Source organism: Prunus dulcis, chromosome 4, assembly GCF_902201215.1.
Source record: "Prunus dulcis chromosome 4, ALMONDv2, whole genome shotgun sequence".
Taxonomy (NCBI): Eukaryota; Viridiplantae; Streptophyta; class Magnoliopsida; order Rosales; family Rosaceae; genus Prunus; species Prunus dulcis.
Genome location: NC_047653.1, coordinates 21,610,094 through 21,627,488, shown reverse-complemented (window position 1 = coordinate 21,627,488; position 17,395 = coordinate 21,610,094). Strand labels below are relative to the sequence as shown.

The 17,395-nt window shown below is 37.9% G+C and overlaps 1 protein-coding gene across 1 annotated transcript; it reads right to left on the bottom strand.

Annotated features, from left to right (window-relative positions):
* Positions 1 to 8,141: 8,141 nt before the first annotated feature.
* Positions 8,142 to 10,259, bottom strand: LOC117626736 (ABC transporter G family member 5). Its single transcript, XM_034358555.1, has one exon. The coding sequence runs from the start codon at positions 10,189 to 10,191 to the stop codon at positions 8,164 to 8,166; it is 2,028 nt and encodes a 675-aa protein (XP_034214446.1). The 5' UTR covers positions 10,192 to 10,259; the 3' UTR covers positions 8,142 to 8,163.
* Positions 10,260 to 17,395: the final 7,136 nt, after the last annotated feature.

Below are 17,395 nucleotides of genomic sequence, written 5' to 3'. Positions count from 1 at the left end.
TGGTTCACTTGCCAGAAGAGGCATTGCTTGCTGGTCCTGTCAACTATCGTCAATATCGCTGGATGTATCCAATAGAAAGGTATATAATCTTTATCATTTGTGTATGCATCATTATCGACAGTTTGCTAATTTGTATCATATCGTTTTATTTTGACAGGCTTCTCGGAGAGCTGAAAAAAAGTGTACGCAACAGGGCAAAGCCCGAAGGATCAATTATAGAGGCTTGGGTTCAATATGAGTCGCTTACTTTCTGTGGAATGTATTTAAAAGATGTGGAGACGGTTTTCAATCGTCCTCAACGCAATAATGACGGAGGTATGAGAAAGGAAAAACTTTCTGTTTTTGCCCAAAGCGCACGGCCCTTTGGAGATCCTGGACGAGGAGAGTCGTTTTCTAGAAATGACATGGAAGTAGCGCATTGGTTCGTACTGAACAATTGTGATGAGATAATGGCATACTTAGATGAGCATGAAGAGATGATGAAGCGAGAACATCCATCACATTTAGTTGCCCAGAAACAACGTGAATTATTTCCACAATGGTTTTTGGAATCTGTAAGTTATAAGTGTTTTGTATTTGACAAATATAAATTGTAGTATTTAATTTTATCAGACTAACATGTGAATGGTTTTCTATTATATTAGGTGAATAAGTTGAAATCATCGAATTCCCCCACTTACAGTGATGAGTTATATAACTTGGCCCTCGGCCCGATTCGAGCTGAATTGTTTTCGGGTTGTTATATTAACGGTGTTAAATTTTTGGGGGCTGCACGAGATGACAAGTTGTGTACGCAAAACAGCGGTGTCCATGTCCCAGGTGGAGGCGAAAGTACAAACATTGATTTCTATGGCAAACTCACAAATGTCGTGCAATTGCTTTACAAAGATCGATACCAAGTCATCATGTTTAAGTGTCGATGGTTTGATACCAACCCAAATAGGGTGGGCAGTGTTAAAATCGACCATGGAGTACTGTCTGTGAACATTAACAGAACTTGGTATGATGACGACCCTTACATTTTGGCGAACATGGCAACACAAATTGTGTATCTAGATGACCCTAAAGCCGGGAGCGGTTGGAAAGTTGTTCAGAAGATGGATCATAGGAACGTGTATGCTATACCAGAACTAGACCCAACTGACAACGACGTCGACAATGTGGCTGACCAACGTTTAGAATCATCAATGGAAATTGATGCGGAAACACTTCGAGATACACATGTTATACAAGAACCGTTTCAAATCCAAGGAGTGTCTTCAATTGAAATACCGATTCAGTCAATTACAATTGACCTCGGGGATCTTCCAAGATTCGATGTTGCAGTGGGCATGAGCAGCGAAGATGATGTAGTTATAGTAGACGAGGAGGAGGAGGATTGGGAGACCGAAAGTGATGATAGCGACGATAACGAAAGTTATTATAGTTCAGATGATGAATAATTACATTTGTTCTAATTTTATTATGTTAGTGTACAGACTTTGTGTAATACAAATGTTTGAATATATATAGTACAAATATCCAAACCATATATATGTGCACAACTCAAACTTTATTCAAATAAATTTAGTTATAACACATTTGTAAATCAATATATCCAAACCATTTTAATAATCATTTTTAATTTTTGTTTTTGACAAAACACATTTATAAAATGAAAATGATACAAAATTTGTTATAAAACATTGATTGATCAATAAATATATCCAATCATTTTTATACAAAGTATGAAAACTATTGACAATAAACATTTTTCAAAACTGAAAACCCTTGCGCAACGAAGTGGACATCGTTTGCGCGACGAAGGAAAACTCGTCGTGCAAAGTTTGCGCGACTCAAAATACACTAATCGCGTGAAGTTAATTAATTGCGCGACAAAGTGTCCCCCGTCACGCGCGAAAGTTTGCGCGACGATAAACATTTGTTCGTCGCGCAATATATATTATTTTATAATATATATTATATATACACATATATATTTGAAATTGACGATCGAGTTAGAGTATTGTTTCATATAGGGTCCTGGAGTGTGGGTGTAAAAATTCATCAAAATCGGAATTAAAATAACCGTTAAATCATGAGTTATCATTTATAACCGTTCAAAAGTTTTGTCCCGTTACTTGATCTCTGAATGTTTTTTTTTTTTCGATTTTTGGGGTCTAAGATCTCGAAGTACAAATAAACGAGTTTGACGGCTGGATTGCTGAAACAACTTTCGTAGAATGCGTTTGGCATAGCAACCATATATTCACAAACAATAACTAGTTTACTTATACATTCGTTAAACATAACATAACATGATGTCATATCACCCTAGTGTAAACATCTGAAATTGAAGATCAAATTGACCAATTGTATTCATATAGGGTAAAGAAAAGTAGCTGCAAAAAATTACACAAATCAGAGCTAAAATAACCGTTAAATCTTGACTTTTCATTTACAACCGTCGACAAGTTTCGTCCTGTTACTCTATCTCTGAATGTTTGTTTTTTTCGATTTTTGGCATATACGATCTCGAAGTGTAAAAAAACAATTTTGCCGGTTGGATCATGAAAACTAGTTTCGGGTTTAGGGTTTCTGCGGTTTAGGGTTTAGGGTTTAGGGTTTACGGTTCATGGTTTGCGCGACGAATAAACGTGTTTGGTCTCACAAGGCTGCGCGACAAAGTGTATACTTCGTCGCGCAATATAGCCAGAACTTTCACATTTCAGTCTCTCCCTCCTCGCATACTTAGCGAAATTTTTTTTTGGAAGGTTTTGCGCGACGAAAAGAGTGGAATTCGTCGCGCCATACCAGCCAGAACTGTCACATTCCACTCTCTCCCTCCTTGGACACTTAGCGAAATTTTTTTTTCCAGATTTTGCGCGACGCGGTACGTATACGTCGCGCAAGAGTTCAATTTCGCCCCCAAACCCTTTTTTGGCGGACTGCCAACATTGCGCGACGAAAAAATATCTTGCGTCGCGCAAGAATTCCAAATTTTTTTGTGATTGCGCGACGAATAGGAATCTTGCGTCGCGCAAGAGTTCAATCTCGCCCGCCAAACCCTAATCCCAAATTTTTTGGCGGACTGCCAACATTGCGCGACAAAATTTAATTCATGCGTCGCGCAAGAATTCAATCTCGTCCGCTAAACCCCAAATTTTTTGGCGGAATGCCAACATTGCGTGACGAAGTTAATCATTTCTGCATCGCGCAAAAACTAAATTTTAACATTGCGCGACGGAAGACGTATTTTTTTCGTCGCGCATGGGTCATTTAAAATTTCTTGCGCGACGAAATCTCTTGTTCGTCGCGCAAAATCGAATAAAATTTCAGAAACCACGCGATGGCCTCCTTCTTCCCCAGTTTCTGAAAATCCTCAGCTCCGCCGTCTCTCTCCCCGCCGCCGCCGCTGCCTCCTACCCCTGTGGAATTGGACCGCGCCCGCGACGAAGGTGGTACCCCGGAGCTCCCCCGCCGTCACCGTCGAGCCAGCCGCCGCGTTTTCTTCGGTTTTGGCCGAATCTCCTCCGCCGTGATTCTCCCTCCTCCGGCGACCAATTCCGCCACCTCAGGTATGGTTTCTGTCCTATTTTTCATGCTTTAGCTGATTGTTGGGTAGGATTTGTGAATTTGTTGCACTAGGCCGCTTAATTTGAAACCCTAAGTTTTGGCCGGATTTTGATTTTCAATTCCGGCCACTTCCGGCCATTTTTCGGGGTATGCCCGAGAACAAAAGTGGCTCCAATTGATGTTTTGAACCTAGGGTAGGAACCTTGGCCCTTAGTTTTAAGAATTTTCCGGCGATTGGTATCGCTTTGGACACCCGCTGGAGGCGGCGCGTGGGGCGGCGCGTGGCTGACTGCCGCCACCTGAATTAGGTCCTACTGCAATCCTGTAGTTGTCACGAGCGCATAGGTGTTTTCGGATTGGAATTTGGTTACCGTTTGCGTCTCGAATGGATTTTGCCGATTGTGCGATTTCCGGGGTTGTTATGTTCGGACCGTTGGATCGAACTCAAACTCACGTATGGTGTACCTTGTATTTCTTGGATCGTCTACGATTCGACGGATCGTGGATCGGAGTCCCGGATACTCCGAACTCGCAAACCCTAGGTCAATAATGTGAATAAAATTGTATGTGTTTTCATATATTTGTATATTTTATTAATTTGTATGTGTATTAATGAAATTGTGCAGATGTCAGACCTGATTACACGTCGTAGGGCGGTGACGACCACGCAGGGTTCGGAGCCCCCGACTCAGCTGACAGCTGCTGCCACTGCTGCAGCATCTGCTGCCACTTGATGGACCACTTGGCAGTTGGACCTGCGGGGTCCCAGGCGCCTGCCTCATCAGCGTCATCAGTGGCGCAGCCTGTTAGCGCCAGGCGGCGTCATCGGCCCGCCAGCACCACCGACGCCACATCCACTGATGCGTCGGGGTCACAGCCAGGTATAGTTTTCCTTTTTCTCCATTTAATTTTATTGTTATTTCTTGTTTTTGTGTGTGTGTGTGTGTGTGTATTTGATTGTTCAATTTGTTATTTATTTAACATTCATGTCATCCTTCTTTGCAGCCAAGAAGAACACCCGAGGGCCGTGTCGGCAGTTGAAGACGGCGAAGGTCACCCGGGTGACCAACAGTCGTATCAACATCGGATACGACGAGCGACATCGGGCTGCACCGACGGCGGAGTTGCATAGCTCCTTGGCCCACGACATTGGTCATGTCATTCGGAGCTATTGCCCGATGCAATGGAAGTCTTGGAAGGTGATGCCTGACGAGACCAAGACTGAGGTTCGCGTCTAGTTGTCGGTATGTAGGCCTTTTCATTCTTTTTCTTTCAAACGTTAAATTTATATTATTTAAATGTATGTAATTAATTTATTGCAGACGAACTACAACTTGGAGGACCTTGATGAAGAGTCGTTGGCGTACTTCAACAGACTCTTCTCTGAGAGGTACAAGCAATGGAAGAGCGACTTGCACCACCATTTTGAGGCGTTCGATGATCCGCAAGTCGCTCTTCAAGAGGGTTGCCCGAAAGAGCTTGAGGGGCGGGAGGATAGTTGGGCGTGGCTCTGCGCTCATTTTCAGGCGCCCTCTTTTGTGGTAATTTTTTATATTTATTTTTATTTTCTTACTAATGTTTATTTACTTTTTTATATTTAATTTAAATTTCAACTAATACATTTTATTTTTTGTATAACAGAATAAAGCCAAAGTCAATAAGGGCAATAGGAAGAAGAAGACTCTTCTCCATCATTCGGGTTCCAGGCCCTTCTCCTATAGGATGGATGCCCGGCGTCAGGTAATAATAAAATAATTTTTTTTAATTTTTAATTTTTAATTATTCTTAATTTATTTTTTCGTTCTAATATTTTTCTTCTTTTGTTCAATTTAGGGAGGGTCCAAATTCCCAGAGATCGACGTATTTGGCGACGTTTATGTTCGACCTGGGAATGAATTGGCCGAGTCCCTTCATGTAAGTGTTATTTATTTTTAATTCTTATGTTACGCATTCAACTTTAAAGGTTATTATATGAATGTTTGAATTTATATTTTATGTTATGCTAAACAGACGACGATGGTGGAGAGGAGCCAGTTGGTTCTTCAGGAGTCCGCCTCCCAACTTCCTCCCGATACTCCGATCGAGTCTGTGGATCCTCCACAGGATGCTGGGTTTCAGATCTTGACGGAGACATTGGATCAGACTCTAGGGAGGAGACCGGGGACATATTGTCGAGGGATGGGGAATGCCAGGCGGAGGGAACCCAGACCCCGTTCATCAGTGCAGTCAAACAGTCAGGTCACTGCTTTGACAGCAGAGGTGGCCACTCTTCGGAGCCAGATGTCGGTCATTCTGCAGTCCCTCGCACAATCCGGCATTCCAGTCCCAAATTTTAATGTGCCGACCTCCGAGCCCGTCCATCCCGAGCATCCCCACCAGATGCCGGCCCGTGTAGATCCCCAGACCTCTGAACCGCATGTGCCAGACGATAATGTAGATTTTGGAACATTATTCGATTAGTTTTTTTATTTTCGTAATTATTTTTTAAATCTTTCTCTTGTAGCATACATTTATTTTATATAATAAATTTGTTATTTACATAAATTTTTTTATGATTAAAATTTCAATTTATTACCCAAAAAAAAAAAACCAAATTTATTTTTTTATAAAATAAAACAAAAGTAATATTATTATTATTATTATATATTAATTTATATATATTAATTTTGCGCGACGAACAATTTGTCGTCGCGCAAATTCATATATTCCGAAAAAATAATGTTTCATTTTTTTATATAAATATAATTATTTGTGCGACGAAAGCTTCGTCATCGCGCAAAATTATCAGGAACGTAGCGCGCGACGCAGTATACTTTCGCGCAAAATTTTACGCGCAAAGATCTTGTCGTCGCGCAGAAGTTTTGGGCACGTATCGCGCGACGTAGTCTAGCGTCGCGCAAAATTTTACGCGCCAACATCTTGTCGTCGCGCAATATTTTTACGAATTGCGCGACGATGATCTCTTGGTGCCGCAAATGTCTACGAGACGTCTTGCGCGACGAAAACTATTCGCCGTGCATTGTTGTGGCGACGAACAACATTTCGTCGCGCATAATTTTGTGCGACGAACAATTTTGTCGTCTCTGAACCTTTTGTGTAACGAAGGGTGAGCGTCGCACACAATTGGGCGACGCATGGATAAAATCTGTCGCGCAAAGTCTTTCTTCACTACCTTTGCGCGACAGATTGCGCGCGACAATTTTTTTGTCGCGCTTTTGTTTGTGCGACAATATGTTAGTTTGTGCGACGAAATTATCTTCGTCGCGCAAATACTAAAATGTAGTAGTGTTTATAAGCCTTTGTCTTTTTATCTACGTAAGTTAGAGGTAACACATTTTATGACTTGTCTAGTAAATTTTGTGCTTAATGTACCAGAATTATAGGTAGTGACATGAGTAATTATGTTGATTTTTGTGTTTTGTATATTAAAGCATCCACAATGGGCTCCCTAAATCAGCTCATTAGACAAATTTTAAGGAGGTATTGGAAAAATACAACTCAAATCATGCTCCCTATCCACCTCCTAAATAGGGAGACCTTTAGAAGCTCCTAAATCTAAGGAGAGAAAAAGAACTCCTAATAGCTCCTTATAATTTAATGATGCTTTGTTTTATGCATAGTTTAAACTTTTAATTAATGCTAACTATTTTTTATTTTATTTATTTTATAGAGATGGACCAATCATATTGAATTAAAAAATAATTATAGTATTTATGCCTCCCTAAACTAAGGAGTATGATTAGAGTTCAAATTTTATAGAGAACTCCTAAAATAATTTTTCTGCATTTTAAGCTAAATTTTAGGTAAAAAAATAGAGAGCATGATTGTAGATATGCTGTTAATTTACCTATCGGTAAGGATAGGCAAGTTTATATGTCTACATAAATTCATGTCTTCATGATTTTATCCTATGCATTGTACCTATTTAACATATTCTTGTTTTTATTACCTTTGGGCTTGGTTACAAGTTCAAGAAAAAATTGTGTATTTGTTAAATGAGTTTTTACCGCATACATAGATAGATTGTTTATTGATGATTTCTTTTTATTGTTGCAGATGTTTTGTCATGGAAATAAAAAATTTAGAAGTCAAAATTTGAATGAGGAGGAAAAGATGCCTGAAAGCACTTTTTTTTTAAATACATTTTTTATTTACATTTTTAGTTTAAAGGGCAAAATTGGTATAAAAATTGAAGAAGGAAAGCCAAGAACTTGAATAAAAAAAGAGAGAGACTTGGACTAGACCTAATCGCAACCAAACATTTTGGACTTGGATCTAAAAGGCCCTAGGTCCTAAAATGGACGTCTCCCTCGTTTTGTAAACTCTTATGATAGAATTGTAGGAAATATAAAACAAGACATATATATGTGTGTGTTATATACTATAATTTGTTGAAGGAAATAGTTGTATATTTTGTTTCTTATGAATCTGATATTTGTTATCGGGATGCTCTCAAGTACTAAATTCCAAGACATGTGAACCATCTTCTATTACACTCGTGATCACAGAGAGAGAGAGAGAGAGAGAGAGAGAGAGAGAGAGAATATATATATAATACTGAAAAAAAAAAAAATATATATATATATATATATATATATATATAATTGTTTAAAGAAGAAAAGCTGGTTTGAGCCCCCTTTGGGAGCATCTGCATCTCAGAATGACATAAGACATAAACCTGTAAACCAAGATGAAGCACACCATGACCACCACATTCCTCCACCTACTTTCTTCTTCATACCCTGCATCTCTCAGAATGTCCTCCCCTGTGACCATGCATTTCCCAAAGAAATACTCCAAGCACTTATCAGAGTTAGAGAACTCGTTCACCAGAAACCCTTCGAACGGATACTTAAACAGCGATATGTAATGCATGAAAATCCAGTAGCTTGGAATCCCATGCTTTGATATGAAGTAGCCAGAGAAGAGAAAGAACGATCCCATGACGCCCGCGATGATGGAGTTTCCCACGATGAAATTTGGCACGAGTGCGCTGAAACACACCACCACTGAATTCGCAGTGTATAATATCAACCATATCAAAAGCAGGAAATGAAAGAAGGCCATGAAGTTGGGGTTGAGCCCAACAAGCCAGTATAAAGGCACGGTGAATAGGATGGCCAGGATAAGCAGAAATGGCAAATAAACCAAGCCATTAGCAATGGCGTAGGAGGAGACTCTGTAGCTCCCGCAAGAAGTCTCCTTCATCAGAATTTCCCTCTCTTGCAGAAATATTGGCAGTGCTTCTGTGGTGCATGAAAGCAAGAATGTTAAGATGAATGCGAAAAGACCTACCCTTTCCTCTGCTCCCGTTAAATCATGTTTGAGGTCATAAAAGATGGAGCCCAAAACTAAACCAGAAACGAGCATTTGAATGGTGCGGCAGGCAAACAGCTCCTTTGTCCGGAAGATGTTTTTGGAGAATCTGTGAGTCAAAATGATGGTTTCTTGCAATCTCGAATTCGCGAAATCGGGAGAATCTTGGTTGGGTTTATTGTTGATCCCCATTTCTTCGTGGTGGAGATTATTTACCTTATTGGAAGATTGTTCCTTGTTAGACTCCTGAAAGAGCTGTTGCAGGGTCAACTTACCACTAGGACTCGTCTCTCCTTCGCCTTCTCCTTCTCCTTCCGCTGTGTTATGATGTTGACGATGTTGTTGTTGATGATGTTTTTGAATGGTTTCGATGGAGTCCATGGCGAACTCAACGAGGTTGACATGGAGAGGAAGCTCCAATCCCATGAGTCTTAAATTCAGGCCCAGCTGATCCACAGTGCCATGGTGGAGCACCGAGCCCTTAGCCAGCAACACAATTGAATTGAACAGCTTTACAATTCTGAACCCGGGCTGATGAATACTCAAAATTACGGTTCTGCCCCGGGTTTCAGCCATGCTCTTCAGCATATCAATGATCTGAAGCGCAGAGGTGCTGTCCAGTCCGGAAGTTGGCTCATCCAGGATGAGCACTTCCGGATCATGGATCACGTCCACTCCGATCGAAACCCGCCTCCTCTCTCCACCGGAAATCCCCCGAACTCTGTCGTCTCCGACTCGAGCCCTGGCCACTTGACTGAGGCCCAGCTCTTGGATTAGGGCCTTCACCCGGGCGCTGAGCTGAGCTGGAGGGACTCTCAGCCTTAGCTTGGCGCTAAACATTAGGGTTTCTTCCACCGTGAGCAAAGGAAATAAGGTGTCCTTTTGTGTCACGTACCCAGAAACCTTCTTGAACTGAGCTTTGTCCACTGGATTTTGGTTCACAAACATTGTACCGGTTTGTGGTGTGATTTTGCCTGCGAGAATCTCGAGGAGAGATGATTTTCCAGCTCCACTTGGACCCACAATGGCTAGGATTTCCCATGGCCTTGCTCGCAAGTTCACATCCTTTAGCACTTGTCCAACTCCTCCTCGTCCTCCTCCCTCCGATCCTGCACCTGCAACCAGAATATCATGATCATCATCTTCAACTACCACTGCTACTTTTGCTTGCTTCTGATGATCAAGCGGTTGGCGTTGATTCTGGCTCAAGATCTTAAAAGGGTTCTTCTGATCTGATCTGTTCTTGTTGTTGTTGTTGTTGTGTGTGTGAATCTTGTAGCTGATGCCTACTGCCTCTATCTCACTGCCTTGTTTCTTCATTGAAATAAGCAACAAGCTCTCAGTTTCTGCTGTTTTTTTCTCTGCTAGCTTTCCACTCTCTCTCTCTCTCTCTCACAAGCTCAATATATTGCAAGCTAAATAAGGACTTCTACTGCTTTCTGTCATTTTTTTTTCCTTTTCCTAATAATATTTAATATCCAGATTTTTCTTTTCTTTTTCTTCTTTTTTCCATTTGGCCTCAAGTATAAATAATTCACGTGCATATTTATCTACTTTCTATTTCTGTTTTCCATTTTCGTCTTGGAAAATTGCATATATATATATATATATATATATATATATAATATATAGTTCACGTGGCTTGCTAAGTGGCATCTGTTGGTTTCTCGTTGTACAGTTTTGTTTTTATATTTACTCTCTTGCGATTAAATAAATTGAAATCTCAATAATATCTATACATATGAAAAGTTTGTTTTGGTCTGCATATGTCATCCAATTTGTACAGTTGTGATTATAGAGACTACTTTATATCGGTTCTACTTTGGACCATGGCCTAGTGTTGTCTCCAAGCTTTACAGCCTGGTAACTTATTATTATGAAATATCTAGACAAAGTTTAATTATTTGTTAAACTTCTCCTCAAATTAATAAACCATTTGTTGGATAAAATGTTGAGTCCCAATCAGGGGCAATTGTAAAGTTAGGGGAATCGAAGTAGAAAATACAAGTATATAAAACACTTAAGTATTCAATAGTTATATAAATAATGTTAAGTAAATATATATATTTTATATAACAAATTTTCTTCTATACAGACGTCCGTACGTTATTACCCTACAAACGTACAGATGAGAAAATAATTATTCTACGTAATGTTATACATAATTAATACGTACATTTTAAATAATAAGAGTGACTAATAAGATGATTATTATATACTTTTTGGTTTTTGTTGTAGGGACTTGAGCAAGACATAAGCCAGAGTGATGAGTGGCCCTCCAATTATATTTGTGGCTGAAATGAAATCATATATGATAACCGTACGTACTACTGCTTAAAAATAAAGACAAACCAACTCTTGGACATGTTTTTGGCATTTTCTTTCTATTTTCACATCGATTATCTTCAAGTTTCAGACTCTCATGGGGCTTCTGCTGCCTAAACTTTTCGCTTGCATGCGAATGACGATCGCATTTTCACCACACAATTTACTTTGACATATATAAACACTAGATAACCAAAGAATCTAGTGCGCTTTTAAGCCTTCAATATGTAAGTGCAATGATCCTTTTCTTTTAAAATAAAAAATTTGGCATACATTATATATTAATTTCAGTTCTTAAAATTGAATTTTGATTGTTCAGTCCAAAATACGAAATACGTACTAGAAAGAAGCTGTAGGTTTTATAATAAAGGACTCGAATGAAAAATTGGTGAGTTTGTTCATATTGGTTATTCGTAAGGGTTTAAACATGCTTTATTTTGGGCTAATCATATTTCTTAGAAAATTTATTTGCGTGTTCATGAATCCATGATGTTAAAAGGCTTTTACAAATTTCTATACAGAAATTCACCTATGTTCGGATGTTATTACTGTATTTACACTATGATTCTATTTTTTTGTTTATAATAATATCCGTATAAAGAGAAAAACTATACACATGTCCTGTAGTTTTCTTTTATTTCAAGACATATATACACACACAATCCATTATCCATGCAAGAAAATAACGTAAAGAAAAAGTGACGGGGAATGAATCTTTTATGTGGACGAGGGAGCCCGAGGGATCTTATTCCATCTTTTTGGGTGGATTAAAATTCTCTGTGGTTCTCATTCAAAATGATTTTGATTTGTCTTCCACTTTTTTGTGTTTTCTCATTTTACCTTTGGTTTGGTGGGGCTGTCATTTTATTATATAATAATAATAACATGAGTTTATTTTATTTTATTTATTATAAAAACTTGTCCGGATTTGTGTTATAGTTTTTTTATGCGACTGGTTGTTACACCCGTGAACTCTATTGTGTGGTCAGGGAGGGTCCTTTGCGAGCCCACCACCAGTTGCCAGTACACCCCACGAAGGCCATTCATCTCCATCCATCCGTTGATTGATTATACACAACTTCGGCCCGTGAACCCATCATCTTTTCTTTCCCCTTCTTGGTTGCCAATCGCCTTAAAAATCTTCTCAAAAGTTCTGAAAATTTAAAATCAACCCCAACAATATCATATTCACAAACGTGAAAATATTCTCCCTTTATACTCTCTGTACGTATAGCAGAGTAATTTTTGCATATTTCGGTTACACTATGTGTTTGATGTACCATTCAATACACATAGAACATGTGAAAATATTATCCAATATACATAGGATTTAAAAATAAAATATTTCCACATATTCCATGTGTATTATATGGTACACTAGCCACATAGTACACAAATATAAAATACCCCTTAGTTCGGCATGCCCCATGTATGGCTAATGAGCAAAGACTGCTTCACTATATTTTTTTTATTGGCTCGTGGATTGAATTTCCTAATAATGAAATTCTCATGTCTAATCTCACAAAATAAGAATGGAGTATGTTCATTCCCATGTTTGGGAACGTTGAGAAATGAGGACCAAGAAAGGTCATTTTTACCCATTCCCATGTTTGGTTTGTGCAGTATTAGGAATGAAAAGTTGTTTAGCAACAATACTCTTGATTAGTCCAAAAAGAAAAAGAAATACAAAAAGTTTTTTTTAAAGATCAAAAGTGGTATTTGAAAAGTATAACGAGAGTAAATATATCCAAAAACACTACATTAAATGATTTCCCATGTTGGAGGAAAAGAATTCCCAAGGTGAGGCAAGAGTATGAAATTTACCCGTATATGAGAAGTTCATACTCATAAGTCAGGTATTGCATTCCCAAAGATGCACTTACCAAACATGGAAATGCAATTTCATACCCATTCTCAAGCTCCTAAACCTTGAACCAAACGGGAGGAATAAACAGATAAATTAGACTCAAAAGAGCCCAAATAGGTAGGGAATAAAAATACACGAAGACAAACCCAAGATAGCACAAAGAGTCAATCCTACACAAATTTTTATTTATTTTTAATTGGTGTAATTGTAGAAAGTTAAAGTGTATAAACTCATATATTGGTGTCAAATGAAGGAGTTTGAAATTAAGTTAAATTACTCTTTGAGGTTATTTTAAATTATTGTAAGTATGAGAAAAAACATTGGAAATTTTTGACAAATTGAGGTGATAGCAAAAATAGTAAAGGTGATTTTACATGTCACGCCCCGAAATTCCGGTCACGTTACAACAAAAAGTGCCTCGAGAATTCTGATAATACAATACCTAATGAGCAAAGACTGCTTCACTATATTTTATTTATTGGCTCGTGGATTGAATTTCCTGATAATGAAATTCTCATGTCTAATCTCACAAAATAGGAATGGAGGATGTTCATTCCCACATTTAGGAACGTTGAGAAATGAGTGTTAGAGTTTGAGTGGGAAAAGAGTTTCCTACACTCTTTATAAGAGTAGGGATATTTCCTTATAATAAACACAATTGGGTTTTTCTGAAGTGGGCTTTGAACTTGTTGGCCTTATTTAAATTAAATATATATTTTTATATATTTAAGTTTTTGAACTTCGAATAACTTCAATTAGTTTGAAATTCAAAGTTCAAACATATCTGTTTGAACATATTTGTGGGGTGTCTTAGGCTTATTTAAATAGCCAAACGTACAGAGAACAAAACCAACTTTGAAACCCAATACATCTCACACAACACTGAAAACCATTGAGAGTACCCATAGTGTAGTTCACCATATACCAAAATTCAAGTGCTAGAATTTTGGTTTTGATGGTTATATCTTAGTGGACAGTCATCTGCAGAACCACAAGCACAGGAGTGGGGGCGAAATACTGTCTAAGGACATAGCAAATCTGCTAAACTCTATCATTTTTGCAAGTTAGTATTTCTGGTTAATACAAACTCTTGTATCAGTAATTTTCTGTTGTTATATATTGATTCATTTAAAGGCCTTATATATATATATATATATATATACAGAGAGCTTTCATTGAAGGATCCCTTATATAAGCTTATTTGAGGGACACCCCTCGTAGGCCCCATTCCAGATTGTATTTCACTAATCCAAACCGTCTATTTTGTAGATACTCATTCAAAGATCATCTCTACAAAAAATCACTTGAATCCGATATCATTTGACCACTCAATTTTATTTGAGGGAAGCCCTTTAAGGTATTCTACAATTTTTTTTCCCAATGATCCATACCATCTATTTTTTAGGTCATCATTCATAGATCATCCATACAAAAAATTAGACAAATCGGAACCCGTTTCGACATCCAATTGTGTCTTACAAAATCAAAGAACACGGTGCTTCAAGAAAATGCTAAAATTTCAATAACTCAATTGAGTGGTCAAATGATATCGGATTCAAGTGATTTTTTGTAGAGATGATCTTTGAATGAGTATCTACAAAATAGATGGTTTGGATTAGTGAAATACAATCCGGAGTGAGGCCTACAAGGGGTATCCCTCAAATATTATTTGAGGGATCCCTCAATAGAAGCTCTGTATAGATATATATATATATATATGTTATATTATACAAGTTATTGATTGTTTCCAACAATGAGGACCAAGAAAGGTCATTTTTACCCATTCCCATGTTTGGTTTGTGTAGCATTAAGCATGAAAAGTTGTTTAGCAACAATACTCTTGATTAGTCAAAAAAGAAAAAGAAATACAAAAAGTTTTTTTTAAAGATCAAAAGTGATATTTGAAAAGTATAACAGGAGTAAGTTTATCCAAAAACACTACATTAAATGATTTCCCATGTTGGAGGAAAAGAATTCCCAAGGTGAGGCAAGAGTATGAAATTTCCCCATATATGGGAAGTTCATACTCATGAGTCAGGTATTGCATTCCCAAAGATGCACTTACCAAACATGGAATTACGATTTCATACCCATTCTCAAGCTCCTAAACCTTGAACCAAACGGGAGGAATAAACAGAAAAATGAGACTCAAAAGAGCCCAAATAGGTAGGGAATAAAAATACACGAGGACAACCCCAAGATAGGACAGAGAGTCAATCCTGCACAAATTTTTATTTATTTTAAATTTGGTGTAATTGTAGAAAGTTAGTGTATAAACTCAAATATTGGTGTTAAATGAAGGAGTTTGGAATTTTTGAAATTAAGTTAAATTACTTTATGAGGTTATTTTAAATTATTGTAAATATTAGAAAAAACATTGGAAATTTTGTTCAAGTAATTTTGACAAAGTGAGGTGATAGAAAAATAGTAAAGGTGATTTTACATGTCACGATCCAAAATTCCGGTCACGTTACAACGACAGGTGCCTCAAGAATTATGATAATACAATACCTAATCACCAGAGCGTCATACTCCCAAGTATTCACGAAACACATTAAATCCTTTTGTTAGTTAAAATAGGTTGGATTAGAGTTTTATTGATCTCCGAAATTAAAACAAAACACTTTCAAAATAAACATTTACATTAAATTCAAAGCCTTATAATGTAACATCCCACATCGACCAACGAAGAGGAGGTGATGTGCTTTATATGTACATGTCTGCCTTCATCTAGCACGAGGGCTTTTGGGAGCTCATTGGCTTTGGAGTAATGGGAACTCCGAAGTTAAGGGAGTTTGGGCTAGAGCAATCCCAGGATAGGTGACCAACTGGGAAGTTTCTTGTGAGTTCTTAGAAACAAAACCGTGAGGGCAGAGAGGGGGGCCCAAAGCGAACAATATCGTGCTACAGAGGAGCCGATCTCGGGATGTGACAATTTGGTATTAGAGCCACTCTGCCGTGTGGTGCGAGTTTGCCTACAAGGACGTCAGGCCCCTAAAAAGGGTGGATTGTAACATCCCACATCGACCAACGGAGAGGGGGTGATGTGCCTTATATGTACAAAGAGGGGTGGATTGCAATATCCCACATTGACCAATGGAGAGGGGGTGATGTGCCTTATATGTACATGCCTGCCTCTATCTAGCACGAGGCTTTTTGGGAGCTTACTGGCTTCGGAGTTATGGGAATTACGAAGTTAAGCGAGTTAGAGCTAGAGCAATCCCAGGATGGGTGACATACTGGGAAGTTGTTCGTGAGTTCCTAAAAACAAAATCGTGAGGGCAGAGGGGGGGTTGGGTTCGTGAGAGAAAGAGAGAGAGAGAAATCAGGTTTTTAAAAATCCAACTTCGACTTATTTACGGATATGCCACTGCACTTCCTTTGATCATAACTTCTTCGTTACAACTCCGATTTGAGCCCACTATGTGTCTATGAACTCGTATCGATGCGATATACGTCATGGGACCCATTCAGTTCCCCAAAAGCCCATCGGATTAAAAAGTGACTAAAATAACCCTACCTTAGAGGGCAAAATTGTAATTTCATAATTAAATAAATTAAATGATTTAAATGGGTTTAATAAATCATTAGAATTTTGGTCGGGTGTTACAAAAAGACCGCAACGTAGTGAATCCATGAACAATGTCTTAAAAAATCTTTGAAACTGAGGCATAGTTTTACAGCCCACTCTCTTAGCAAAATAAGGTCCAAGCGTTTGAAATTTGTTCTAAAACAGGAATATATATTGTAATGGTATTTATTTAAGTTTCAGTTCAATTTTCACCTTCCATTTTTCTTTATGCCTCTAATAAGAATCTTTTATATCAAATGGAACCTAGATGTAATTTTCAACTCTAGAAAATCCTAATAAGTACAAAATATTTACCCACACACACACATATGCACTAGTTGTTCTGAATATTTCTCATGTTAATTTTACTTTATTAACTTGAAATTTGGATACTTTGAGGAACAAGTAGAACATCTTGATGGTTTTCACAAGATAAAGAAGAGGGTAAATAATTGTGAGGTTGAGTATGATCCTTTTGCATGGTTTTCTTGCTAGGAAATATGGCAAATAAATAATAGCAATGATTAATTTGGTAGTCTTAAGATCTAACTTTTACTAGCCTTGTGTAAATAAAATGGATAGATAAAGAATAAAACATTAAATATCTTCAACTATAAAGAATAATGAGAATACAAAAATAATGTCACCAAAACATTGGTGGCTAAACTCACTCTTGATTTTTCTCTCTCATGTACAAATGAAATTTTCTTAATCTTTTCTCTCAAACTCTCTGGGCTTGGTTTTTCTAATGCATGCATAAA

Bases quoted from the DNA above. Each gene is read 5' to 3' on its own strand.
- LOC117626736 (XM_034358555.1), bottom strand. From the start codon at position 10,191: ATGAAGAAACAAGGCAGTGAGATAGAGGCAGTAGGCATCAGCTACAAG.